The 18,660-nt window shown below is 46.3% G+C and overlaps 1 protein-coding gene across 6 annotated transcripts in view; it reads left to right on the top strand.

Moving 5' to 3' along the window:
- Positions 1-18,436, top strand: part of LAMA3 (laminin subunit alpha 3) — a 267,772-nt gene extending 249,336 nt beyond the window's left edge. For all 6 annotated transcript variants that reach the window (XM_054510344.2, XM_045886917.3, XM_064577799.1 and 3 more), the window contains 8 exons: positions 2,085-2,254; positions 6,628-6,811; positions 8,403-8,543; positions 13,182-13,341; positions 13,438-13,568; positions 15,808-15,901; positions 17,182-17,301; positions 18,046-18,436. In XM_054510344.2, the coding sequence (XP_054366319.1) occupies positions 2,085-2,254; positions 6,628-6,811; positions 8,403-8,543; positions 13,182-13,341; positions 13,438-13,568; positions 15,808-15,901; positions 17,182-17,301; positions 18,046-18,191 (1,146 nt within the window). In that variant the 3' untranslated portion in view covers positions 18,192-18,436. The remainder of the gene's footprint in view (positions 1-2,084; positions 2,255-6,627; positions 6,812-8,402; positions 8,544-13,181; positions 13,342-13,437; positions 13,569-15,807; positions 15,902-17,181; positions 17,302-18,045) is intronic.
- Positions 18,437-18,660: the final 224 nt, after the last annotated feature.

Below are 18,660 nucleotides of genomic sequence, written 5' to 3'. Positions count from 1 at the left end.
TCTCTGATCTTCAGTAGTTTGCAGGCTCTCTCAGTTCTCACCACACCCCTCGGAGAGCAGAATAAACTACCAACTCTATAGGTAGGGAACTGAGTCTCAGAGAGGCTTAAAAAAAACAAAAACAAAAACAACAACTTGCCCAAGAGCACCCAGTCAGTAAATGGTAGACTCAGAATTCAAACTTAGGGCTGTAGATCTCAGGTGTTCTCTTCAGACTACATCCTGTGGCTTCTATAGGCTTGGAAAGCTTGGTGAACAGGGGAAATTGGGTGGAGAAAGGAGAGTGACAAGGTCAACTCAGAATTCCACATTTGAGCCTCATCAGGCATAGGATGGCCTGACATAATTTTGATATTTTTCTATAGTCAGCGTGAAGCCATTGAAAGGCCTGCTTTAAGCCATGTTAATAAATAAACTGGCAGGAGCCTGTGGGATGGTTTGGTGAGGGAAAGTTCTAGAGACAAGGAGTCAAACTGGCAAAGTACTACAAAGTCCAGACAAGAGAATCAGGAGCCTGACTTTCAGGGCAGAGGGACTAGGACTGAAAAGGAAGGAGTGGCAATCGTGTCACAGAGATAAAGGAGGACACGGAAGCTAACTCGGGGAAGAGGCAAGGGAGGTGGGTGTCCACCATGGCCAGGATGTAGGGCCTGGATGCCCCGGAAGACGTGGGAGCCATTATGAGAAGGAAGAGCTGGTGACAAAAGTTATTTGTGAAATCTGCTCATCTTGATGTTACTGCTCTTGATACACAAAGAAGAATCTTTCAGGGAGGGAGTGAGGCCCCACTCTTGCGAGCCCCAGGCAGGAAGCTCCACCAGCATCCAGGTTTGGCAGGATTTGAAGTGGTTTTAAGCAATTCATCTAAATTTCTGGTGGGCATGATTGCTCATCTCCACTCAGCAATGTGTAAGCACAGAATGTTTTAAATAACTGGTATCAGGTTTCCATTCTGAGCACCCTATCCAGGAATTGGGTCTGGGAGGAAAACCTGATCTTGAAGGAATTTAAATTTGTTGGTGAGCCTTTAGTTATTAGCTCCAAGTGTAAAATGACTTAAACAATAAGAGGATCTATAAAGTCACATAATGGACAGCTTGAGGACAGGTAGGCTTAAGGCCTGGCCGGTCTAAGCTCACCTCAGCTCCACCCTGCGTAGTTCAGAGCTTCATATACTCAGGGGACGATGCCCAGCACTAGAACCACGGATCAGTTTGACTTTATTAGTAAAGATATTATTTCTCAGAGGCCCCGCCCCCTACGTCCCCTCCAGGCTCATTGGCCAAGAGGGAGGTCACATCTTCCTCTCTCATCCATTCCCTGGCACAACGAATCCCCACTCTTCCCTTCGACAAATAGAGATCCCAGCTGAGCTCTGGTCTTGTGGGAGTCGTGGACGCAGGATCAAAATCTGGGTTCTTCTTAGCCGAGAAAAAGGGAGGAATGGCTGGAGAGTCTCAGTTTCTAACAACATTTTTTCTAGTCCTACTTTATATTTATTACAGTTGTTTTTCAGCATTAAAACTTTGTTCTGTTCAAAAGTTCAACACATTGTCTAAGCTCAGGACACACTTCTGTGTGTGGATCAATTCTAATTAAAGTTGAGACAGGCTGGGGTCCCCCACCAACACACACACACACCCGCCCTGCCGTACACACCCCTTCTGGTTCCTGCTCTCTGTTTTTGCACTGCCCTGCTGCAGAAACCCAAGTGAATGGCTCCAGGAGAGGTGGCGGGTTGGTGGCTGCATGGCCCGGGGACTAGGCGGTGCAGGCTCAGGCTGCGGGCCCAGTGCGGGCTCTCTCAAGAGACACTATGATTATTCCACAGCTCCATGGTGTGTGTGTTGGGGGGGGGGGGCCTCTGGATACCCACTGGCCCAGGTGTGGCAGCTGTCAGGAAAGAGACCAGACTTGTGTCAGATGGGAAGAAGGTGCATCCTCCCCAAGGATGAATTCATCTCTATTGAATTAATCTCCTAGGATCGAAGTAAAAACTGAGCAAGGCTCTTAGCAAGGTAAGTATTCTATACTCTTTCCCCTGATAATGAGCTGTTCTAAGTTTGTGCTTCTCTGCCTTGCAGCCATTGCAGGACACACCGGTGGCCTTCCCACGGAGCATGGACATGTGGCGAGAGGCCCAGTCTTGCCTACCACCTCCCCGGGCCCAGGCCAGTCAGGGAGCCCTCAGGTTTGGGGACAGGCCCACCAGCCACTTGCTATTCACGATTCCCCAGGAGTTGGTGAAACCCAGGTATTTTGAATATTCCTGCCCCCACACCGACTCAGAACCTGACTCCACAATCGTATCCCAGAGCAGGCCGGCCGGCAGGACACCATGCACCTGTCACTAATGAAGTGGCAACACCACTTTTGTGGAAAGAGGTGCTGGCCTGCACAGGACACGGCGCGTGACTGCCCCAAGTGCGCTCCGTCCCCGCCGCCGGAAAGCACGCGTGCGCTGCTCAGAGGCTAAAACAATCCGCTCCGCTCTGGTGTAGAATTGACGGCGTTCTAAAAATATGACTGATACTTCCTTTCAAAGCTGCTATTTATTTCTATGATAAATCACCTTTCTTCTCTACATTCTATAGTCAGAGAAAAATAATTCTTGTAAGTAGACTCAGTGCCAGATAGATCATTTTTAGAGAGCACTTTTGGACTTCTTGTGCTAACAAGTTGCCTCTTTTCTGGGGAGGAGGGAGTAAACAGAGATATTAATTATGTCAGAAAAAAAAGTAGGGAAACAAGGCTTGTCATTTTCATGTGATATGGAGACATAAATAGCAAGGTGCCAAAATTCCTTTATGATTTATGTACAGAAGAATTCCCCAGGGTCGAAATGGCCTGGCTTTAAGACCAAGCTTTCAGGGCGCCTGGGTGGCTCAGATGGTTAAGCGTCTGCCTTTGGCTCAGGTCATGATCCCAGAGTCCTGGGATCGAGTCCCACATCGGGCTCCCTGCTCCTTAGGAGCCTGCTTCTCCCTCTGCCTCTGCCTCTCTCTCTCTCCCTGTCTCTCATGAATAAATAAATAAAAAATCTTTAAAAAAAAAAAAAAAAAAAGACCAAGCTTTCAATCCCCACTCAGCCACTTGCTGGCTGTGTGACCTCAGGCCATTTGCCAGATCGGTCTTCTGGGATGCAGACGTGAAGATAGGACTAGATGTTGCAAGAGCTGAGTTGTTCCTGTGGGAGATAAAGGTGGAGGCCCAGGGGCTGGTGGGAAGAGCCTTCTGCTGAGACTGGGGCCCGGCACCTGTGAACAATGGGGCGCTGCAAGCAAAGGTCACCCCTTAGAAGAGTCCAATGTTGGGCATCAATGGCCTGGCTCTAGTTTTGCTGTTGAGCTCAGTCCTTGGCTGGGAGTCCCCCATAGGCCACTGCAGATCTGAGGGCACGGGGGCTGGGGGCTGGGGGCTGCCACCCACGGTGTCCCTGCAGCCGGTTCACTCCAAGGGGGTTGGGAGCAGCAAGTCGATGGATACCACAGGCTGTTGTTCAACTTTTCTAAGCCTCAGCTTTCTCTCCATGAACTTGACATCATCAGTGTTTTCACAAGTTGCTACACCTCTTTGAACCTCAGTTTTCTCATCAGTTAAATGGAGCTGATAATGCTTTCCCTGCAGGGAGGGATGCAGTAGCTTGCAAGGAGCTGGCCCTGGGAGGCCCACTCAATAAGCCAAGTGCACGATTCACAGGCAGATGTGAAGGCCGGAAAAGGGAAGGGTAGCATTCAGAAGGAGAACCCTATGCCAGCAGCCCCCCATCTCCATTTGTGCCACCGAAAGGCTGGGGATCCCTGATTTGCCAAGGGAGACTGAGAAGTGAGGTCCCCCTCAGTTATTTGCCCTTCCCGGGGCTACCTCTTGGGAGGAAGGCCCACTCCCCATCACCGTGCTCTTGGTCAAGACCAAGCCTCTGTGTAGATGCTGCCCAGCCTCCCCGCCCTGCTGCCTGGGCTCTGGCGCTCCCCCACCAGCGCTGCCCTCCCCCCGCCCCGCAAAGCCCCTTCCTGTCTCGCATCTCCTCTCAGAGCACACTCAGTGTGGTGAGTTCTCTGGCTTCTTCTGATGATTCAGCCCCAGCACCTTCCCTTGCAGCACTAACGTATACATAATAAATGGGAAAAGGAACATTTTAACGGGGAAGGGGTAAAAAGCAATCACTAGTAGATATAATTTTTAAATTATTGAAGTCTCAAATATTGTAGCCACCGGAGTATATTTTCAGGATGAGGCAAGTCCAGAATATGGGCTATTCCGTTGTTTTCATTCTAATTTATTTTTATTTTTTTATTTTTTTAGATTTTATTTATTTATTTGAGAGAGAGAATGAGAGAGAGAGAGCACATGAGAGGGGGGAGGGTCAGAGGGAGAAGCAGACTCCCCGCTGAGCAGGGAGCCCAATGTGGGACTCGATCCCGGGACTCCAGGATCATGACCTGAGCCAAAGGCAGTCGCTTAACCAACTGAGCCACCCAGGCGCCCTTCATTCTAATTTATATTCTAGCAATTCGTTCCCTCTCCTTTAAAATGCTGCACCACTATTTTATCCTTTTGGTGAATGTATAAAAATGCCACTTCACTCTCTGCCTTATTCTCCCATCCACCAGCAATGAAGAGTCTGAGCTGCTGTATCATGTGCTGGGATTTGAATCTACTGGCGTCTTTTTTGGGTGTTAGTCAGTTAGCCTTTTATGAAAGAAAGCTGCTTTAAGAAATAACTCTGGAAAGCAAATGTCAAGCCTGATCACCAAGCCCACATATGTAAAGTACTTTAATTCTGTAGCAAGTTCGAATAGCCTCCTTAAATTGGCTAACCCTCATTCTCCGAGCCTCCGCACACAGCTACACCAAGAGAAATATTGAGCGGTGTCACCATCTGGTTGGTTTAATTTAACATATATAGATTTCCCTTTCGTTTTGAAGAACATCACCCTCAAGGAAACTCCCTAATCTAAAAGATTCAACTTTCTCAGTGTTTGCTCAGCCTCACGATATTAAAAAGCAAAGAGAAATAACAGTGCCATTTTCTCTTTCATTTCCTGATTCTGCTCCAAGTTTTCCATTTACCATTTAATTCAACTATTCAATTAACTACTTAATTCAACTCAGCTATTTGTCGAGTGCCTGCTGTGTATGAGGCACCCCCTGGGGATGCAGCTTTAAACAGGAGAGACCTGGGTTCTGCCTCTGTCACCCAAGGAGTGGGTGATGACAGCCTGCTGATACCTGGGTCCCCCACCACCTTTGCACGCTGTCCTTTTAGGCACCCTTGTCAATGCACCTGTGCACCAGAAACAGCTCGAGAGTGAAACATCCATCACTGCATTCCCAGGGCTCACCACAGAGCCTTACGCATGCTGCACCCTCCTTAAATATTTGTTGGATGCACAGGTGGCTGGGTAAAGGAGTGAATGTAAATTCCCATGCAAAGTAAATCTTGTTTAGCCCGATGTGCAAATGACATGTAACCACCATGCAAAGGAGTATTACTTTCATTTTCTTCTTTCACTGCATGGTGCTCGCTTAATTCCTGTTCCATCATCAGTGGGGTCTTAATTAAGGTCCAAGAAACATAAAAGCGGGTGGGAGAAGGTAGATCTGTACTTTTCTGCCTCTGCCTGTGTCTTGCAGAAAGAAAATGCTTACCTGATGCTTAAATCAAATCCTTGTTATTCCATTTGCACCCCCCACCCCAACACACTTCCCCTTAGAACTTTCCTCTCCTTGCATGTGTACAAAATAGAATGCATATTCACTGGGTTAAAAAGATACAGGCTGCTAAGTGAAATAAGCCGTTAGTCACGGACAAGCGAATACTATATAATTGCACTTATATGAGGGACCTAGAGTAATCAAATTCAGAGAGACAGGAAGGAGAATGGTGGACACGGCGGGCTGGGGGACAGGGAATGCAGAGGTGTTGTCTGATGCGTACAGAATTTCTGTTTTGCAAAGTGGGAAGAGTTCTGGAGACTGGATGCACAACAATGTGCGTGTACTTAACCCTACTATACACTTTAAAAAGGTTAAAATGGCAAATTTTATGTTATGTATATACTTTGCCATGACTTTTTAAAATGTAGATGTTTTTTAAACAGTAAGGCACCTTCTTTCGTACCATGTACCAGCACTTACACCAGCAGCTAAGTGTGCCATAGAGCTTCCTCATTATTCCCCAATAGTGTAAGAAAATCATATGCACAACGTTTAATAGCTGGACTCTAATAGCTTTTAAAAATTCCCAAAGAGGGGCGCCTGAGTGGCTCAGTCAGTTAAGCAGCTGCCTTCAGCTCAGGTCATGATCCCAGGGTCCTGGGATCGAGTCCCGCATCGGGCTCCCTGCTCAGCAGAGAGCCTGCTTCTCCCTCTCCCTCTGTCTGCCGCTCTGCCTACTTGTGCTCTCTATCTCTGTTAAATAAATAAATAAAAATCTTAAAAAAAAAAAATTCCCAAAGAGATAGGTCATTGAATCAGTACATGCCTTAGTTTATTCATTTGAATAACGGGGGTTGGGGTGTCTGTGCCTCACCCTTTCTTCCGGCTTCAGGGACTCAGAAAAACACTAAAAACACTAAAACCCTCTATTGTCCTTCTTTGCCTGTTGCTTTCTTTTCCTGACAGGTCACGTTTTGCTGTGGACATGCGGACGGCTTCCCCCAGAGGCCTCGTGTTCTACTGGGGCTCTCAGAACTCCTACATGGCCCTGTACCTCTCCAAGGGACGGCTCGTCTTTGCCTTGGGGGCAGGTGGGAAGAAGCTGAGGCTCAAAAGCAAAGAGAAGTGCAACGATGGGCAGTGGCACACGGTGAGAGCCGGGGCTGCGTGAGAAGCTGCCACTGCCGCAGAGTCCCCCCAACTAACCTGGAGAGGGGTCGCAGCCTCCTGCCTGCCGCGGAGCCCAACACTGGCCGAGCTTGTGTGTCCAGAGGCACCGAGCACCCCAGCACCTTGGCAGCGGAGATCGCTCCGCACACCGGGCAAGGAGGTCGTGCGTGGATGTCTCGGTGCCAAGATGGGCTCTATTCACTGCTTCTTCAGTCCCCGCCATGCCTCCCTGGGTTCTGTCCCCTTCCCCTCCCACCCCTGCTGCCTGGACCGTTTCTCTCCGTCAAGACACTGTCCAGGTCTCTGGGACCCCTCTCTGAGCCCAGAATGCCTTCTGCATAACACAAGCCTAATTAAAGACCCACATCCCTAGCTTTCCAGATCTTGCCTGAAGGCATCCCAGATTGCAAGAGATACAGGATAAGAGCTGGGATTCAAGGGACAGGCAGGGCCCAGATCATAGGAGCATTGAAGCCAAGGTGAGGACTCGGATTTTATTCTGAGTGTCTCTAAAGCTTCGGAAGAATCTTCAACTAAATAAGGAGCATTGCATGAACAGATGGATATTTTCAAAGCTGTCTTTAGCTGAAGAGATGAAATGGGGGTACGAGTGGCCAGATGGACGCCGCTGCCTTCGCTTCAAGAGGCCGCGGGGAACATGCACAGAAGTAAACTGTCTAGCATGTTCTCCAAAACCGAGAGGGTTCGCTGAGGGGTCGCATGTAGAGCGTGAGAGAAAGAGGGGTCCGTATCAAGTCCTGTGGTTTGGGGCCAGCCATTGGGACGGCAGAGGGACTGCTACTGAGACACAGAAAATGGGCAGAAGGGGCGTGTGGCCAGGGAAGGAGCAATTTAGAGCTGGGGAAGAGCCAGGGTTCTGCTGTGAACCTCCTAGGGTTGAGTGGCCTGTCAGACATTCAAGCCCACTATTCTAGATAGTAAAGGCCAGAGGTCACAGCTGGGAGTATAAGTTGGGGAGGCATTAGTGAACGGTCTCATAGCCATGAGATGGAGGAGTCCACCCTAGAGCCCAGGGATCTTGACTTTTAGCAAAGAGTTGAAAATGTGTCCTCCCTTGTTAGTAGAAGAAGTAGCCATGGCCCCTGGCTCCAGGAGCCCTGCCGAAGGACTTTTATTTTTTATTTTTTAATATTTTATCCATTTATATGAGAGAGAGAGAACATGAGGGAGGAAGGAGGAGAGGGGGAGGGAGAGGGACAAGCAGACTCCACACTGAGCATGGAGCCCAAAGTGGGGCTCGATCCCAGGACCCTGAGATCATGACCTGAGCTGAAAACCAGAGTCCGACATTCAACCAACTGAGCCACCCAGGCGCACCAAGGAATCCTCCTTATAAAGCTCACTTTTTTAGCTTACTGTCTTCAATATCTAACATAATCTCACAAAATGGTGATGATGATGACAATACTAGGGGAAAAATTTCTGATCTTTTAAAGCTCCTTGAAGAAACAGAAAAACATTGTTTTAAAAAATGTCCAGTGACCAGTAATAAAATACATCACCAATTGTCAGAGGTAAAACACGATTAATATATTTTCTTTACTCTTAAGGTGGTGTTTGGGCAAGATGGAGAGAAGGGGCACTTGGTTCTGGATGGTCTGAGGGCCCAGGAGGGAAGTTTGCCTGGAAATACCACCATCAGCCTCAGAGCACCAGTTTACCTGGGATCATCTCCCTCAGGGAAGCCAAAGGTAAGTAGTTATGCTTCATCAACACATGGAAAGATGCTCAGCATCACTAATCATGAGACAAATGCAAATCTAAAGCATAACGAGATCTCACCTCACCCCTGTCAGAATGGCTGTTATCAAAAAGACAAGAAATAACGAGTGTTGGTGAGGATGTGGGGGAAAGGGACCCTCGTGCACCATTGGTGGGAATGCAGACTGCTGCAGCCACTCTGGAAAACAGGATGGAGGTTCCTCAGAAAATTAAGAATAGGAATTCCATACAATCCAGTAATTCTACTGATGAGTATTTACCCAAAGAAAATGAAGAAAGACACTAATTCAAAAAGAAATATACACCCCTACATTTATTATAGCATTATTCACAATAGCCAAGATATGAAAGCAACCCAAATGTCCACTGATAGATGAATGGATAAAGAAGATGTGATACACACACACACACACACACACACAGAGGAATATTACTCAGCCATAAAAAAGAATGAAATCTGCCATTCGTAACAACAGAGCTGGACCTAGAGGCTATCTTGCCAAATGAAATAAATCAGACAAATACCATATGATTTCACTGATACGTAGAATCTAAAAAACAAAACATGAACAAACAAGCAAAAAAGAAACAGACTCATAAATACAGAGAACAAACTGGTGGTCGGCAGAAGGGGAGGTGGGGATGGGCCAAATAGGAGAAAGGGATTAAGAGATCAAACTTCCAGTTGTAAAATAAATAAGTCATGGGGATGAAAAGTACAGCAGGTTCATGGTCAATAATATTGTAATAACTTTGGTGATGGACGGTAAGTACACTTAGCATGGTGAGCATTTGGTGCAAAAGAAAATAGTTACGTTTTAAAACCATATATAAAAATAATTCACGGGGCGCCTGAGTGGCTCAGTTGGTTAAGCGACTGCCTTTGGCTCAGGTCATGATCCTGGAGTCCCTGGATCGAGTCCCGCATCGGGCTCCCTGCTCCTTGGGAGCCTGCTTCTCCCTCTGACCCTCCCCCCTCGCATGTGCTCTCTGTCTCTCTCATTCTCTCTGTCTCAGATAAATAAATAAAATCTTTAAAAAAAATAAAAATAAAATAAAAATAAAAATAAAAATAATTCACCTTATGATGTAATTATGAAGGTGGTCAAAAGGTACAAACTTCAGTTATAAAATAATAAGTCCTGGGGATATAATGTACAACATGGTGACCATAGTTAATAATACTGTATTACATATTTGAAAGTTGCTAAGATAGTAAATCATAAAAGTTCTCATCACAAGAAGAAAAAGATTTGTAACTATGTGTAGCAATGGATGTTAACTAGACTTATTGTGGTAATCATACCACTATATACATTATACATAAATATATATATATGTAGAGAGAGAGAGAGAGAATCACTATGTTGTGTACCTGAAAATAATGTTATGTGTCAATTATATCTCAATTAAAAACATTTTAATATATAATCATTATAATTATATAAGATACAAGATATTCAAGAATCTGAAATATTTTAAATAATTTTTTAAAATACCTAATTAATGTCCCAAAGCCCACAGAGAATAATCCCCATTCCTAACCCTTCACTTTTTTTTTTTTTAAGATTTTATTTATTTATTTGACATAGAGATAGCAAGAGAGAGAGCACAAGCGGTGGGGGTGGCAGGCAGAAGGAGATGGAGAGGGAGAAACAGGCTCCCCGCTGAGCAGGGAGCCTGATGTGGGGCTCGATCCCAGGACCCTGGGAAGGCAGACGCTTAACCCACTGAGCCACCCAGGAACCCCCCCCAACCCTTCACTTTTAAGGTTCAGCTTGACACACAGGCCTGGAGGAATGAATCTAGGGCTTCTCCATGGCTTTATAGATAGGAATCTGTTAGTTTCTCTTCCAGGGAATGCAGAAACATAGGTTTTAGGTTGTAGATGGCGATTTTTGTTTAAGATAATGTTTTCCAAACTTTAGCAATTTGTGTCACCTTCATCATCTTTGCCAAACACAGGTAAAAAAATTACTTAATAGCTTGCTCTTGGTCAACTCACTAAGTTTTGTTGTTTTTGTTTTGTTTTGTTGGGTTGTTTTGTTTTGTTTTGTTTGTTTTTGCATGTGCTTGTTGGGGGGAGAGGGGCAGAGAGAGGATCTTCAGCAGGCTCCACGCCCAGCACAGAGCCAGAGGCAGGGCTCGATCTCACAACCCTGAGATCATGACCTAGCCGAAGTCAACAGTGGGACACTTAATCAACTGAGCCACCCAGGCGCCCCAAATTTAAGTTTATTTTTAAAGGATGTTTTTGTCTCCGCATAAATAGAAACCCAGTATTTTTTATCATAAAGAGTAGGTAACCATAAATATAAATATATGTAAACAAAACAGTGTTATTAAAGTCTGGTCAGATAGTATGCCTATACTCCATTTGGAGAAAAAAAAGAGTTTGACAAGTGATCGTTATATTAGGTAATTATAAGTGGCATTTAAGACATATTAACGCAAAACTAGAATGTGTTCCTTGTCTTAATCAGAAAGTTAGAAAGGGAAGTGAAAAAGGACTAACTTAATAAGTGAATATGTGTTTTAATGTTATTTGGTGTCTGAAATAAAATTATCTCAAGAACCAAACTTAGGAAAGTGCCAAGGTTTCGATGTGGCCATGGCTCCGAGGCTGGGCTCCGTGAGTGCCCTGTCCCTCCTCTCTCCTCCGATGCCAGCAGAGCCCCCACCTCACCTGCCTTACATGGGGCACCACACGCAGCTGTCTGTCTTCTCCCTGATTTGCCTTTCGCTCCCACACAGTGAAGGAAGATGGTCCTGTCGACAGTTCAGGCCTAGGACCGCCCTCGCCTGAATGTGCTGCCCCACGCTCAGCCCCTCTTGCCCCTTTCCTCGGGGCTGCTGGCCCGTCCTGCTGTGATGTTTGCTTGCAGTGAGGGAGGAAGAGCCAAGACTCAAATCTGGGCCTGGAAATGGACACAATTAGAAGAGGAAATTTCAGCCAACTTGGATTCTAGGCGGTCAGGCTGACCTAGCCTTGGCCGCTATGTCTCAGCCTGGGCATAGGCTCAGCCTGGCCCACCTGAGTTTTGCACTGGGGTTTGGGCCAAAGCCCCAGCAAGTCAGAAAGTATTGTTTTGCTTTATTTTATATTATACATATAATATACATATATATAAAATATATAATATAGTTATATATAATCAGTATATATTAATACTATACATAATACATATGTATTATATGTAATGAATATTATATAATATAGTGTAATATCTATGTGATATATGGTATAATACATATATAATAGATAACATTAATTGCCAAAGAGAATCCTCAATGTTAATGTTTGCTTTTCTGTAACCTCTATACCTATTTCCCTCTCAGAGAAATCACAGGGTGGGGTAGCTATTCAAGAGCACAATATGGGTATTCTTTTGACCTGAATAAGTCACACTCAGCATCATAATATACAGGACAACCCATAGTACTCCATGTACATCACTCTTATAAACCAAGCTTCTTTTTGCAGCATTCCTCCCCCTTGAGGGTGCAAACCATGGACTACTCTCCTCCATATCCTTTCAGAGGGCAGGCAACATCCAATCAGCATCTGCCTCTGAAACCAAAACCTGCAGTCTGCCATTAGGGATCCAGTGTTAGGTGATGACCTTCCCTGGACAGTCTGAGCTTGGTTTCGGATACAGGCTCTTCATTGTATTAGATGGTAAATCTTAAGAAACTAAAAATTTCATCACCAAGTCCAGTTGGTAGTTTATTGTTGATAATATGCGTCTCTAATATCACCATGTTTTAAAATTATCATATACTGTATCTGTTGTGTAGGATTCCAGGGTCCTAAAAGCATTTATTCTGGAAGGGAGTTTAAGGATTTTATTCAGTGATTCTTTCATTTTTTTTTTTTGAAAGTTTCTTAAAAGTTACAGTCTTTCTTCCCAGAAAAATGCACATACAGAGAACATAGGTATATAATTTAAGGGATCACAGAATCCCCAGAGGTGCATCCTTGGGCCCTAAGTGAGGAGACCTTGTTCCAGGCTACCTGTAGGTGCTCCACGCATGCCCCCGATGCTGTGCATTGTGTCTTATTTTAACTCCACAGCATTCGTGATTTGTTGGTGGTGCACTGAGCCCAACAATATAGGAAGCTTTTTTACACTTTATTATTTTTGGAATGTTTTGGCCTCTTTTTCAGTCAGCTGCCCTGCATTAAGCAATCACATAGGCTCATGAAAACTTCAGAAATGGTTTGTACCTGCAAAGAGACGGTGAGCTAAGTACACCGTAAGGCGGAAATTTCCCGTTACAGCCCCGTCTGTGCGGACCAGGGTCAGGTCCCTGACCAGCACTGGCCAGCAGCCTCCACCGCCCCTGCCCTCTGCACACACACCACTTGGTTTGGTGGCCCCCTCAAACTTCAGCCACCCACCGGACATCTGGTATGCAGGTTTTTCTTGGCAGTGTGGGCAGGGAGCCAAATACAACCGTCAGGCCCACCTGTCTCGGGCAGGATGGTTGAATCCCCCTACCTGCCCCCTTTTGCAGACAACTGCCCTGCCCTTAACCTTGGCTGCCCCAGTGTGTCTGGGAGGTGTGGCTTAATGCAGTTTGCTTTCTCTTCCGCTTGGTTGCAGAGCCTCCCCCAAAACAGCTTTGTGGGATGCCTGAGGAACTTTCAGTTGGATCTGAAACCCCTGGACACCCCTTCTGTGAGCGTTGGTGTGTCCCCCTGCGTGGGTGGCTCTTTGGAGAAAGGCATTTATTTCTCCCGGGAAGGAGGTCATGTCATCCTAGGTAAGGGGCAGTTTGGAAGAGTTTATGTCTTGGAGTCTGAAGAACTCGGTCCTTTTTCTTGAATTATGATGTTCTAATTTTTTTTTCTTTTGAAAGCTAACTCTGTGCTGTTGGGGCCCGAATTTAAGCTGGTCTTCAGCATTCGCCCAAGAAGCCTCACTGGCATCCTAATACACGTCGGGAGTCAGCCGGGGAGGCACTTATGTGTTTATATGGAGGCCGGAAAGGTGCGTACCGTGTGATGACAAGGTCTGTGGGTTTCCGTTAGAACCACCTTCATTTCCGGAGACCACAGCAGGCGGTGTTGTGAGAGAGTGGGATCCCATCTTGTTTTAAGAGACCTGATTTCAGGGCTAACTTACTGTTTTCCTTTAGCAAGTCAGTTGGTCATCATGTTTCCTGTTCATCATCTTTAAAACTGGGAAAACTCAAACAAGCCGGGCTGAATTCTACCTGCACCACTTAGTTATATGACCCTAGGGAAGCTACTTAACCTACTTCAGACTCACTTTCTTTATCTTTAAAATGTGGATGATAATGCTTATATCTTAGGGCTTTTGTCAAGAGAATAGGACTGTCATATACTCAATAAATGTTCATTTTTCTCTCTTCCCCCTCACCCTTGTCACATCTCTACTTTTATTCATAAGGGCAGTGCCAGGAGTTGTGGGATATTTGTTCTCAACAGCTGTCTACACCAGGTCTATGCCCAACAGCTGTCTACACCAGGTCTATGCCCATGGCTTGGTGTCTACTGAGTCAGTTTCAGATTTCCCTTACGGTCCCTATACCACCCACCAGCATCTCTGGCCTCTGCAGCCAGGCTGGGCCCTTGGTCTGCTCCCCAGGCTTCCTTTGGCTTGGCATGGGATTCTCTTTCAGTGTAGCCTTCTGTGGCCTCCTGCCCATCCCTCATGGGCCTGGTCAATACCCTACTCTCACCACTGGAGTCCTATCTCTTTCCTTTTCAAAACCTCTTTTAAAAACCAAATCCTTCCAGGAAGGCCTCAAGGCAAAGAGCAAATCATGATAATGTTAAAGAGAAAAAATTCAACTGAGTGAATTCAAAGATCTCGTTGACGTTATTAATCGAGTCATGAATCAGGCAGCATCCCATTTAGCAAGTAGAGGAGGGCTCTGAGTTGTACAAAATGGAAGGGTTTTATAGGAATGAGGGTGGGGCAAGGAAGTCATTAGAAAAGGAAAAGAAAGGATTCTTCCAGGCAAGGTCACCTTCCATTAGGGGAAGGGCAGGGGGTCTTAGTAGGTGGATTACCTCACCTAACTTTCAGGGTGGGGTTGGGGGCATGGTGCTGGAGAAGGCCCATGTGACAGATTACAATGTCATGGGTGCTGTTCAGAAAATTCCTGACTGATCTATTAAGACTACGTTTCTAGGGGAGGTTGAGACGTTACTTAGGTTAGGTCTTCAGCACTGGTTTGATGAATTGCCTTGAGTGGCTCCATTCTGGGCCTGTGTTTTTCTGTTTAGCCATAATAAGCAGTTTTCCTTCACCTCTACCCTTCCACAGCTTATTAACGGTGAGGAGAAAACTCCCAGAAGAAGATAAAAGGGCCCAAACTCCTAGAACTCTTTGTATTTGAGATGCAGCCTTTAAGTCTGAGCAAGGCCTCAGGCCAGAGGCAGGAGCAGCTTGCTGGCCTGGAGAGAAGGCTGGCTTTTCAGGGGACGGGAGGGGCTCCAGGAGGGCTTCTGGAGAGGAAACAATCACGCACACAAAAATCGAGACCTGATGACCTTCATAACGGCAGTGACATTGTTTAGCTGGAAAACTGCCTGAGATTTGGCCGCACCGGCTAGCTACATGCAAATTAATGCAAATTAGTTACCAGCTCGCTTATTTTTGTCCTCGCATTTGTTCACCTTGCTTCAGCCCTTGGCCCTGGCCCAGAGAGTGGGCATGCTGAATTCTACACCCTAGCATGAGTGCCGGACCCCTGCTGCGGGTCCAGTCAAATGCCATCCATGAGCTCACTAAATGCCTTGAACAAGACCCCTGTGTAAGGCATGCATTCATGGAATTCTTATAATTGTCTGGGCCTTGCAGCACGGTGTGCGCCTCAGCCAGCATTTTTGCCTTCCAAATCTCACATCCTTCTAAACAGAGCCACCGTCACGTATTAATAGCTGAGGAGGGTCTTCAGTGCTCGTCAGTGCCCTCTGAGCTCAGCCTGACAGGGGAGGGGTTGGGATTGGGAGGACAGGGCTCATGGCCTTTGGCAACAACTTCAGGCTGGGCCCTGGGTTTGCAGCTTGCTTGCCTAGGAGGGATGCAGCAGAGAGATTCTTGCAAACACTGGCCCCCCGTATGGTCACCTGGTATGGGAGGGGGCTTATGTCTAAAGTGCTTCGGGGCTGGCGCGGTGGGAGGGGTCGGGAAGGGAAGAAGCCAGGGAAGTTGGCTCTACCAGCCCTTCTGAAGGGAAAATGCACGTGTGTTCCAGGTCACGGCCTCTGTGGACAGTGAGGCAGGTGGGATCTTGACATCGGTGACACCAAAGCGGTCTCTGTGTGACGGACGGTGGCACTCCGTGACAGGTACGATGTCCGGTGGCCTGTTGTTCACCCGCTGAAACAGTCTCCCTTTCCTTCTGGACTTGAATGTCCCAGAGGCAGCCTCAGCTCCTCAATCCATTAGTGTCTGACCAGGCTCAGCCCCGGTGGGTTAACAACGGTGAGAACATGTCCATTGTCAGCCCCAGCTGTACCCCTGCCATTCGGGGTTGCTGCAGCCCGTCCTCCGTCGCCTACAGAGGATTTTCTTCTTTCTTTCCTTTCCTTTCCTTTCCTCTTTTCTTTCTCTCTCTCTCTCTCTCTTCCTTTCTTTTTTAGCTCAGAAAACTGATAAGCTCTGTTTGTTTTCAAGGCAGTGTAACATTATGATTTAGATTTTGGCTCTGAAATCAAAACGAACAAAGGTCAAATCTCAGTTTCAGCCCATACCTGAGTGACTTTGGGCAAGCCACTTAATTGCTCTTTATCTTCAGTTTCCTTCTCTGCACAATGGAGGGAAAAGTAGCGTCCACCTCCCGGGGTGAAAATCAAATGGGATAATGTATGTAAAGTGCGCAGCAGGGTCCAATATGTAGTAAGTGCCCAGTAAGTATTTGCTCTTACTATTGTTGAAGTTCATTGTTGGGCTATTTTTTTCAACCACTATTTAATATTACAGCAAGCGATGTAGATACACCACTGAGTGGAGAACAGGCATAGCCTCCCAAACCGAATCTGCTGTTTTATGAATAACCTGGGCACGTTAGTTTGGAGATACATTAAACCACATTGGCTAAAATACCTTTTATAAAAAAGCTAGTCTCTCCCTGTCTAATTGGAATGCTAACTCCATGGCGATTAGTTACAATTGTTAATATTGGAGGAATTTTATTTGGAGGGTCAAAAGCGGCTCCGTTTTTAGAAGTCAGCGTCTCCCTGGAAAGAAGCTAAGATCGCATGAAATAAACATGGCCTCTGGAGCGGAGGGTCGGAATTCCCAACTCATTCAACTTACAACCAAGCTGTCTTGTCAGGCTCCTCAATGCTTGAGAGTCATAGTGTATTCTCTGGGAAAGAAGAGGAATCATATCTTCCTCACAGATTCATTTTAAGGATTAAGTTCTGTAATATATGTGGAACACCTAAATACCACTTGGTGTGGAGAAATGAGTTGCATTTGAGTCTAGGTTGGCCGAATTCCTACCAACAGCGCTCTCATGGGAGTGAGTTGAGCAGAAGCCCGTGGTGACACCCTAGCTTAGACATGAAACATTGGGCAGGGCTCTCCTCGGGGGACCGACCTGACGAGCTTCCTTTTCCCCCAGTCACCATAAAACAACACATCCTACACCTGGAGCTGGACGCAGAGAATAGCTACACAGCTGGACGGCTCCCCTTGCCACCTGCCAGCAATCCTGAGCCACTACACATTGGAGGTGTCCCAGGTAACTCTCGTCTTGGCTTCTTCTACACCTGTGTTGCCCCACGTCGGCTCTTAACATGTCCATCTTAACCCAGCAAACCCAGTGCCCCTGCCCATGGGTGATTAGCTGGGCAGCGGTTGGCTGGATGGTGGAGACAGAGAGGCCCTTTGCTCCAACACATGGGAAAACCCAATTGCTAGCAATGGGCACATTGTCTAGCCCGGGCCATCTTACTGCTACTGCTTCTGTCCCAAGCCTATCATTTATAAGCCCCTCTTAAGAGGCTGCATTAACCTAGAAGCCTGATATCAGCAAAGAATCAGGAAAGGGGCTGAGAAACTGGTCTCTCCTCTCTAGGTGTTTAGTTTTGCTGGGGAGTTAAGCTTTGGGGGGCCAGAATGGGAGGATCATGCAGGTTCTGGAATTTTGCCTGGAAGGAGCCTTGTCATTCTGCCTTCTTTTATGTTCCTCCAAATGATTTGTTAATTTTATGGGTCTTCCATGACCCATAAAAAGCACAAGAGTTCAGAGTTATTATTTATTGATTGGGGCTGTGGAATTGGCTCCTTTGAAGAACTTGAAGAGTAGCCTTGTTGCTGATTTATCACAGCAGGCTGGGGTGTGGGGGGCCAGCTCAAAGGAGGAGGTGACCAGGTGGCCTGAGACCCTTGGTCCCTTGAGCTCGAAGAAGACTATTTTTTAAGTTGGGTACATTCACTTGACAGTATGAATTATCCACTGAATGCCTCTTCTTTTCTCTTGAAGCTGGTTTGAAGACACTGAAGCTCCCGTTGTGGAAATCATTTTTTGGCTGTCTGAAGAATGTTCAAGTGAACCACGTTCCCGTCCCTGTCACAGAAGCCGTGGGCACCCAGGGGACTGTCAGTCTGAATGGCTGTCCTGACCACTAACTCAAACCCATCACACAGCAAGGGAAGTCACCTCCAAGAGCCCAGTTCCCCAACACACCTCTCTCTCTCCCCGCAGGATCGTTCTTGACTTAAGACACCCTCTAGGCCGGGTTGCTAGCAAGTCTCATTTTGAATTCTGACCACCCATACTCATCATCTTGGCACTCAGTGCTCTATGTGTATTTTATATAGAAATCCCATTTCTTGAAGATGATGAACAAATTGTTACACGCTTTTGGTAATCTCCTTTCCCACTAAAAATGAAATGTCTTTTAAAGAACATTATCTTCCACCTGTTAAAAAAAAATAAATATCTTTTAAAGCACTTTAAAAACACAAAAACTGTACATGTGTTAAGGGGTTATAACTTATGGGGTTAAATAAAGGCAGTGTACTCTTTAAATGATGATGTTTTATTAGCATTAAGCCAATGGCTCGATGGGCATTGTTAATTGTACTAATTCCTCCG

This window comes from Mirounga angustirostris, unplaced genomic scaffold, assembly GCF_029215605.1.
Source record: "Mirounga angustirostris isolate CCGP_5_RB_7025 unplaced genomic scaffold, mMirAng1.0.hap1 SCAF_14, whole genome shotgun sequence".
In the NCBI taxonomy this organism is placed as follows: domain Eukaryota; kingdom Metazoa; phylum Chordata; class Mammalia; order Carnivora; family Phocidae; genus Mirounga; species Mirounga angustirostris.
Note: the sequence above shows the minus strand (reverse complement) of the source record. Positions and strands in the feature narration are given on the sequence as shown.